The 10,000-nt window shown below is 35.9% G+C and overlaps 1 protein-coding gene across 5 annotated transcripts in view; it reads left to right on the forward strand.

Moving 5' to 3' along the window:
* Window positions 1-10,000, forward strand: part of tbc1d1 (TBC1 (tre-2/USP6, BUB2, cdc16) domain family, member 1) — a 122,706-nt gene that overhangs the window by 101,527 nt on the left and 11,179 nt on the right. For all 5 annotated transcript variants that reach the window (XM_062027223.1, XM_062027224.1, XM_062027225.1 and 2 more), the window contains 2 exons: window positions 809-968; window positions 7,895-8,064. In XM_062027223.1, the coding sequence (XP_061883207.1) occupies window positions 809-968; window positions 7,895-8,064 (330 nt within the window). The remainder of the gene's footprint in view (window positions 1-808; window positions 969-7,894; window positions 8,065-10,000) is intronic.

Raw genomic sequence — 10,000 nt, forward strand, 5'->3', positions numbered from 1 at the left:
GTAAATTCTATAACCTGTTTGTCACCCAAAAATTTACAAAAACACTGAATATTTTTAGTTTCACAAGTAGGAAACAATATAAAATACATTTAAAATGATGAATCAAATTAATAAATGAACTTTTTACGTTTAGTAATGTATTTTTATTTTTTGTTTTTCTTTGGGGGTTTTTCTGTCTTGTTTGGGTAAAAAAAAAGGAACCCTGATATGTGATTTTACTGCAAAAATTGTGTATACCCTTAAATTTCAGTGAACAAATGTTTAAGAAAATGAAATTAATTCAAAACAATTTTTTCCCATAAAAAATACATCTAAAAAAATGTAAAAAAAGCACACCATTTTAGTTTTACAAGTTTGAAACAGTGTAAACTACATTAAAATGATGAATTAAATGGATAAATGAACCTTTTACATCACTTTTACCTGTACTGGAAACTCTTGGCGGCGAGCAAGGGCGGAAAGCGCCACAAATGACACCCCGACACTGTGCCATGACTTTTGTCTTCAGTAGTGTTTCTCACCTTATTTATCAAAGTGCTGGCACTTGCTTGATCCGAGAATGCCTGTGTGTTCACACCAGCGCACGCAATCACGCGCACGTGCGAGACAGCTTTATGGCACGACACGTCACACCGTCGTGACTCCGCAGCCTGGCAAACTGCCCTGTGGTCCCTCCCCCCTTTTATTCAGGGTGCAACCAATCTTTGAGGCAATTTGAGCGCACTGTTTACATTTAATGTGGCGTACTACAATTGTAAACATCAGGAAGGTTTATAAATTGTTGTTTAAACCTTGTCCTTGCTGCCAGATTCAGATGTACCAGCTGTCACGTCTGCTCCACGACTACCACCGGGATCTCTACAGCCACCTGGAGCAGCAGGAAATCGGGCCCAGCCTGTACGCCACGCCGTGGTTCCTGACTGCCTTCGCCTCGCACTTCCCTCTGGGCTTTGTGGCGAGAGTCTTCGGTAAGACGGCCAGGACGGTCACTTGTTTGACGAGGCACACATCAATCAATAAATCTTTTATCTGTAAAGCGCTTTTCATACATAAAAGAAATGCAACGCAAAGTGCTTTACAAAGTTAAAAACTATACCCCGGTGACCCGTATACCCCATTATCACATACGTACACACAGATACCAAACACATACACACATATGCAACTATATGGACAGATGATTTGCATGGCTGAGTACAGAGGAGCCAGGTGAATAAACACTATCACAGGAGCCATCTGCACCAGGAGGTCATCAGACCATGGCCACCAGGACGCTGGCACAAAAGCGCCCCCACAAGCGCGGCCGACAACCCCTGAGGCAGATGGCTCATCTGAGGAACGCTGGAAAATAAAAACAATAAAACTTGTAAAATAGTAAGAACCATGAGTAAAGATAATGAATAAAATACAAGTAAGACATATGAAGATTAATAGAAAAAATAAAATGAATATACAATAAATAGACAGAACTAAATAAAGCCTTGCATAACTAATATCCACTCTTCATTAGGTCAGGATCAGAGATTTCCGATAATGGCATTTTTGCCGATATTCAGATATTGTCCAACTCTTAATTACCGATTCCGATATCAACCGATACCGATATATACAGTCGTGGAATTAACACATTATTATGCCTAATTTTGTTGTGATGCCCCGCTGGATGCATTAAACAATGTGACAAGGTTTTCCAAACTAAATCAACTCAAGTTATGGAACAAAATGCCAACATGGCACTGCCATATTTATTATTGAAGTCACAAAGTGTATTATTTTTTTTAACATGCCTCAAAACAGCAGCTTGGAATTTGGGACATCCCTGAGAGAGCATGAGGTTGGGGTAGGCGTAGCGGGGGGTGTATATTGTAGTGTCCCGGAAGAGTTAGTGCTGCAAAGGGTTCTGGGTATTTGTTCTGTTGTGTTTATGTTGTGTTACGGTGCGGATGTTCTCCCGAAATGTGTTTGTCATTCTTGTTTGGTGTGGGTTCACAGTGTGGCGCATATTTGTAACAGTGTTAAAGTTGCTGATATGGCCACCCTCAGTGTGACCTGTATGGCTGTTGACCAAGTATGCGATGCATTCACTTGTGTGTGTGAAAAGCCGTAGATATTATGTGACTGGGCCGGCATGCAAAGGAAGTGCCTTTAAGGTTTATTGGCGCTCTGTACTTCTCCCTACGTCCGTGTACACAGCGGCGTTTTAGTCATAAATTTAACTTTTTGAAACCGATACCGATAATTTCCGATATTACATTTTAAAGCATTTATCGTCCGATAATATCGGCAGTCCGGTATTATCCGACATCTCTAGTCAGGATTATTAAAACTAAAAGACACTGTAGAATTGCATACTCTATTAGTGATGTTCAAAGCTAGAAATAAAGTTCTTCCGAAGGACCTACAAAAGTAATTTGTGATCACGTCTGAAGATGAGAACCACAGAAGGCCGTATGATTTTAAACATCCAAGAGTGCGAACACATTTGAAACAAATGCTTGTCTGTTGCTGGTGTGAACGTATGGAATTCTCTAAACAAAGACTTAAAAAGTTGCAAGAATATCTTTGAATTTAAAAAGAGTTACAAAAAGAGACAACCAGAATTATATCAAACTGATTTTTGATTTTGATTGGACATGTCATTGTGAAAATGCTTAAACAAAAATTAAAAAAAGTATGTTGGAGTTCGGGTGTTGGTGGAGGGAACAGTTACAAAGTCAACTAAAATAATTTGTGTTAAAAAGGGGGCAGATAAATATAAGAATAGTATTCTTCCATCTGCTCCTTTCTGATCATGGAAATGTATAAGAAACAAAAAAAACAATGAAAGTGCAAACTGTACATGGCTTGTATATATGCATTTTCATGAAAGGATTAAAAAGAAATGATGATGATGAATATGATAAAAACTAAAATGCAAATGACTTCAATAAAATAATATCAGGTAAAAGCCAAATCAAAAAGGTGGGTCTTAAGCCTGCTCTTAAAAACATGAGCGTTCTCCGCAGCCCTGAGGTCCTCCGGCAAGCTGTTCCATAGTAATGGTGGAAAGATGCTATCCCGTGACTTTGTGACCTCACTTTTCGAATAATTAGGAGATGAGTGCCGGAAGATCTCAGGGTAAAAGCAAATCTGAAAGATAAGAAGACCCAATACCATAAAAAAAACATTTATAAACCATAAGAAGAACCTTAAAATTGATCCTGAAACACACGTGGAGCCAATGCAGAGATTTTAAAACTGGTGTAATGTGAGCCCGCCTTCTGGTCTTTGTCAGGGCAGGTGCCGCTGAATTTTGGAGTGACTGCAAAGGTGTACCGTATTTTTCGGACTGTAAGTCGCAGTTTTTTTTTTCATAGTTTGTCCGGGGGTGCGACTTATACTCAGGAGCGACTTATGTGTGAAATGATTAACACATTAGCGTAAAATATCAAATAATATTATTTAGCTCATTCACGTAAGAGACTAGACGTATAAGATTTCATGGGATTTAGCGATTAGGAGTGACAGATTGTTTGGTAAACGTATAGCATGTTCTATATGTTATATTTATTTGAATGACTCTTACCATAATATGTTACGTTAACATACCAGGCACGTTCTCAGTTGGTTATTTATGCCTCATATAACGTACACTTATTCAGCCTGTTGTTCACTATTCTTTAGTTATTTTAAATTGCCTTTCAAATGTCTATTCTTGGTGTTGGCTTTTATCAAATACATTTCCCCCAAAAATGCGACTTATACTCCAGTGCGACTTATATGTGTTTTTTTCCTTCTTTATTATGCATTTTCGGCCGGTGCGACTTATACTCCAGAGCGACATATAGTCCGAAAAATACGGTAATAACCTTTTTAGACGTTCCAATAATCTATAGGACTTGCAATAAAAGCATGCATTAGCGTCTCCGTGTTGCCCTGAGAGAGAATTGGGCGACCTCTGGCTGTGTTCTTAAGATTCTTAAGATCTAAGATGCTCATAGATCGATTACGTCAGATGCGATCTTTTCGTTCTGGCAAATGTGATTGTCACACCCATACTCCCGTCAATCACCTGTACTTTCCCATCTCAGCTTTGTCTCATGCCTGATTTGCGTCCTACACGGTGCTCAGTTACTGAACCAGACTGGCTGTCTCCGAGGGCTCATCTAAACGTGACAATTGTGTTTGTGTGCGCACGGTCACACATTATTATATATTGGGCTTCATGCCTCCACTCCCATTTCTTGAAACACTTCTCATGTGACTCTCGGTCTCAACACACCCTTATGCCTTCAAAGCATGCATTCACACACCTCCCCTGGCTCCAGTGCATCCCACGCTGCTCGAGTTGGTTGCTACTGACGTCAGCGACTATTGTAAAACTAATCACCCTACATGTAGGATCATTCAAAAGCATTAAAGGTATGGATTTTGTGAAAATGAAGGCCTTAAATGGCATCAGCGACTATTGTAAAACTAACCACCCTACATGTAGGATCATTCAAAAGCATTAAAGGTATGGATTTTGTGAAAATTAAGGCCTTAAATGGCATTAAAAAAACATAAAAATCGATGTCCGAAGGCATTAAAAAAAGGTGATGCGGTGAAATCACACATGCTATTAGCCAATCACGAGTCGGCGATAAAGGCAGACAACGGTTATTGGTGCCTAATTTCCAATTACCAATAAAGAAACTTCTGCGGTCATTCTGACGCCACCACAACTGGCAGATGCTGCTACCACTACAGAAAAATAAATAACAATAAACTCTTATATTAGACAGTCTTGTGAGCCAATTCTGATACACCATCAGGTGATTTAACTGCTAAAATTGTGTAAACAAATTCAGTAAACAAATGTTTAAAAAAAAAGAAATTGTATAAAACTCAAAACAATTTTTCCCATTAGAAATAATGTAAATGTAATCGAAAACAAAATACACTGAATAAATCTAATTTTACAAGTAGAAAACAATGTAAAATACATTAAAATGATAAATTAAATAGATACATTTACCTTTTACATGTAATAATATTATTCATGTACATTTTGTTTGTGATTTCACTGCTGAAATTGCCTTCAAATTCAGTAAATAAATGTTAAAAAAAAAAAAAAAAAAGATAACCAAATCGTATAAAAACTGAAGCAATGTTTCCCTTTAAAAATAATGTAAATTCTATAATCTGTTCCACTCAAAAAATTAACAAAAGCACTGAATAATTGTAGTTTTACAAGTAGGAAACAATGTCAACTACATTAAAATGATGAATGAACCTACCCCACGCTGCTTTAGTTGCTTGTTACTGACGTCAGTGTCTATTGTAAAACTAATCACCCTACATGTAGGATCATTCAAAAGCATTAAATGTATGGATTTTGTGAAAATTAAGGCCTTAATTGGCATTAAAAAAACATAAAAATCGATGTCCGAAGGCGTTAAAAAAAAGTGATGCGGTGAAATCACACATGCTATTAGCCAATCACGAGTTGGCGATAAAGGCAGACAACGGTTATTGGTGCCTAATTTCCAATTACCAATAAAGAAACTTCTGCGGTCATTCTGACGCCACCACAACTGGCAGATGCTGCTACCACTACAGAAAAATAAATAACAATAAACTCTTATATTAGACAGTCTTGTGAGCCAATTCTGATACACCATCTGTTGATTTAACTGCTAAAATTGTGTATACCTTAAAATTCAGTAAACAAATGTTTTAAAAAAATTAAATTGTATAAAACTCAAAACATTTTTTCCCATTAGAAATAATGTAAATGTAATTGAAAACAAAATACACTGAATAAATCTAATTTTACAAGTACAAAATGATAAATTAAATAGATACATTAACCTTTTACATGTAATAATATTATTCATGTACTGACGTCAGTGTCTATTGTAAAACTAACCACCCTACATGTAGGATCATTCAAAAGCATTAAATGTATGGATATTGTGAAAATTAAGGCCTTAATTGGCATTAAAAAAAACATAAAAATCGATGTCCGAAGGCATTAAAAAAAGGTGATGCGGTGAAATCACACATGCTATTAGCCAATCACGAGTCGGCGTTAAAGGCTGACAACGGTTATTGGTGCCTAATTTATTTGGCGTGACCAATAAAGCAACTTCTGCTGTCATTCTGACGCCACCACAACTGGCAGCCGCTGCTACCACTACAGAAAAATAAATAACAATAAACTCTTATATTAGACAGTCTTGTGAGCCAATTCTGATACACCATCTGTTGATTTAACTGCTAAAATTGTGTATACCTTAACATTCAGTAAACAAATGTTTTAAAAAAAAAGAAATTGTATAAAACTCAAAACAATTTTTCCCATTAGAAATAATGTAAATGTAATTGAAAACAAAATACACTGAATAAATCTAATTTTACAAGTAGAAAACAATGTAAAATACATTAAAATGATAAATTAAATAGATACATTAACCTTTTACATGTAATGTTATTATTCATGTACATTTTGTTTGTGATTTCACTGCTAAAATTGCCTTCAAATTCAGTAAATAAATGTTAAAAAAAAGAAAAGATAACCAAATTGTATAAAAACTGAAACAATTTTTTCCCTTTGGAAATAATGTAAATTCTATAATCTGTTCCAGTCACCCAAAAATTAACAAAAGCACTAAATAATTGTAGTTTTACAAGTAGGAAACAATGTCAACTACATTAAAATGATGAATGAAGTCTTGTGAGCCAATTCTGATACACCGTCAGTTGATTTCATTGCTAAAATTGTGTATACCTTAAAAACCAGTAAAGAAATGTTTAAAAAAAAAATGAAATTGTATAAAACTCCAATAAGAAATTATGTCAATCTAATTGAAAACAAAATACACTGAATAACTCTAATTTCACAAGTAGAAAACAATGTAAAATACATTAAAATGATGAATTAAATAGATAAATTAACCTTTTACATGTAATAGTATTATTCATGTACTTTTTCTTTGTGATTTTACTGCTAAAATTGCCTTCAAATTCAGTAAACAAATGTTTAAAAAAAAAAAGGAAAAGCTATCCAAATCGTAAAAAAAAACAAACAGTTTGTCCCTTTAGAAATAATGTCAATTCTATAATCTGTTCCAGTCACCCAAAAATAACAATACATTCTTAGATTAGACAGTCTTGTGAGCCAATTCTGATACACCATCAGTTAATGTAGACTTTTCACACTATTTCACTAGTTATGTGCACATGAACACAATTAATCGTATTGAAAGACTAACCGGGGGGGAAAAAATGCTTCATGTAAAGACGCCATTTAGAATATTCTGACCCGATCACACACGTTTGGATCCAAATTTCATTCCGATCGAGACGGGTGGTTCATGCCGGGTTGTAGCGCATGAAAACACGTCTTCCCAAATGTGGGTTGGAATTATCCTTACTTTGATATACTTTGGTGGCGGTGTAAGGGGGGACTAAATTAAATAGTCTTGGAAGTCTTGCTGCCCATTCAACATATACAGAAAGAAGTAGCGTTTTACGCTGTTGAGTTTGTTGCTCTAAAACCGAAGATTAGCAAAAACAAAAATGCTGAAGAGAAGGAAAAATGTATTTAAAAAAAATAATTGTTTATGTTAGGTTCTGCGCATGTCAAAATAAAACATTCCGATTTAAAGTGTGAAAATTCACGCCATAATCAGATCTTTTTTTTTTCAGGGTCCGTGTACACAGTAGCATTGGAATCAAAATGATGATCATATTAAATACAAAATGCTTACAGTTGTGTCTATACAGACAGTTTTGACTATATCTAGTAACTATTTGCAGTAGGACATGGGCATTACATTTGTTTAAGTTGCATTAAACAGGCATTACATTAGATTTCCTGATACCTGCAAAAACCCTGTTAATACGTGTCTCTTTTGTTTCCTGTTGTCAGATATGTTGTTCCTGCAGGGGGCGGAGGTCATATTTAAAGTGGCCCTGAGTCTCCTGGGGAGCCACAAGCCTCTGATCCTGCAGCATGACAGCCTGGAGTCCATTGTGGACTTCATCAAGACCACGCTTCCCAACCTGGGCTTGGTGCAGATGGAGAAAACTATCATCCAGGTGAGAATAGGATAGGCCGGACTTTGATTTATGCCTAATGGGGAAATGATGTGGTTGCAGTGCAGTAACAAGAGTAAAATGTAATGACAAACTAAAAATGAGTAATAAGTAATACATTTTGCGCACTAGCTATGGCACCGTTTATATTTTAAACCAGTTTAACCATTTTTGTGCCGCGAGCACCCTCTAGGGCAGAGGTCGGCAACCCAAAATGTTGAAAGAGCCATATTGGACCAAAAAAATAATTAAAAATCTGTTTGGAGCCATAAAAAATTAAAAGCCTAATATAAGTGTTATAATGAAGGCAACACATTATGTGTCTATATTAGCTATATTAGCCTACTATCAAAGGCTGACGCAAATCTTTCTTGACAGAAATGTCTTGTTTTGATTTTTATTCTACACATTTTTGTAACATTGGAAATCATTAGTAAAATTGAGGCTTCTCACAGGATGAGATAACTTCTGGAAATTACAAGCTCAGAATGGCCAAAGGTATAGATGTGTGTGTCCAAGTTTAAGGAAACGGCAGGCTGTCTTCTTCTAATGGATTTATTACAATCTTTGCAAGCTGGGTAACGTTTGCTGTGGTCTGGAACAACATGGCACACAAAGAACTATCAGAAATGCAGCCAATATTACATACAGATAATGTGTCACGAGACATGTGAAAAGAAATTAAATACGCAGAGGATATTAAGGAAATTAAACTAGCTCAAATATACCTACAAACGAGGCATAATGATGCAATATGTACATACAGCTAGCCTAAATAGCATGTTAGCATCGATTAGCTTGCATGATTAACACTCCCAACAAGTCAATAATCAACAAAACTCACCTTTGTACATTCACACACAGAATAAAAGGTTTGGTGGACAAAATGAGACAAAGAAGAAGTGGCATAAAACACAAACTACGATGAGTTCTAAAATCACTGAAATTAGTAGGACAAAACGGCGCTTGCCAAATACTCTCTTCAGTGAAGCATGTTTAATACAAACAGTGGGATTTCTAGCAATTGGGAAGGTTGTGTCAGGTTTGTCCTCCTACACAAACCATAGTAAAACAAAAAATATATAATTTTTTCCTCTTTTTCAATTTTCATACACCTTTGAAACAGCTTTAGGGAGCCACTAGGGTGGTGTTAAAGAGCCACATGGGGCTCCAGAGCCGCGGGTTGCTGACCCCCGCTCTAGGGGTTCGCCAAAAATATCTGTTTCTCAGCTGTGGTACTCGGATGTAATACACTTTTCCACCACCTGTGGCAGTAATGACGATCTCAAACAAACAGAATAAGTCTGGAGCTAAAGTCATAGAGAATTGTAATAAGCGCAAAAAATATGACTAAAGTGGTGAAGCTGTATTTGTATTTTAACTTTATCTATATTGACAGTTTAGTTAAACACTTATTGTTATTTATCATTCATTGAGTTTATTTTAGCACTACATAGTTGTTTGTGCATTTTTTTTTAATTATCAGTTATGAATCCCTTATTTTTGTAATCAGCCTGACTTAAGTCTAAGGTTTATGTGTTAAATAAATAATAATCTTTGCAATTAACACGTTTCTTATCATTTGACAAGGTTGTTAACATGTTAAACTGTAAATCGGTTATATATAAATAACATATTTTCTCGGTACTATAGATTGCTATAAGCCGCACCCACTGAATTTTAAAAGAAAAACATTTTTTGGTAATATATTATGCTTATATTTCCATACATTAGCCGCACCGGACTGTAAGCCACAGATATATACGTTGTGAAATTAGTTATTTACACAGAAAGATTCTGTAAATGTTTATTTACATACCTTAATTGTTTCCAAACGGTGTTTGTAACACGGCAGTAAAACAGCTGATCAAACAAAACAGAAGTCATCGTCATGGACCCGCTAGCTGCGGAAGCTAGCTCTCCAATCAGCTTAACAGAC

The sequence above is a fragment of the Entelurus aequoreus genome, linkage group LG18, assembly GCF_033978785.1.
Source record: "Entelurus aequoreus isolate RoL-2023_Sb linkage group LG18, RoL_Eaeq_v1.1, whole genome shotgun sequence".
In the NCBI taxonomy this organism is placed as follows: domain Eukaryota; kingdom Metazoa; phylum Chordata; class Actinopteri; order Syngnathiformes; family Syngnathidae; genus Entelurus; species Entelurus aequoreus.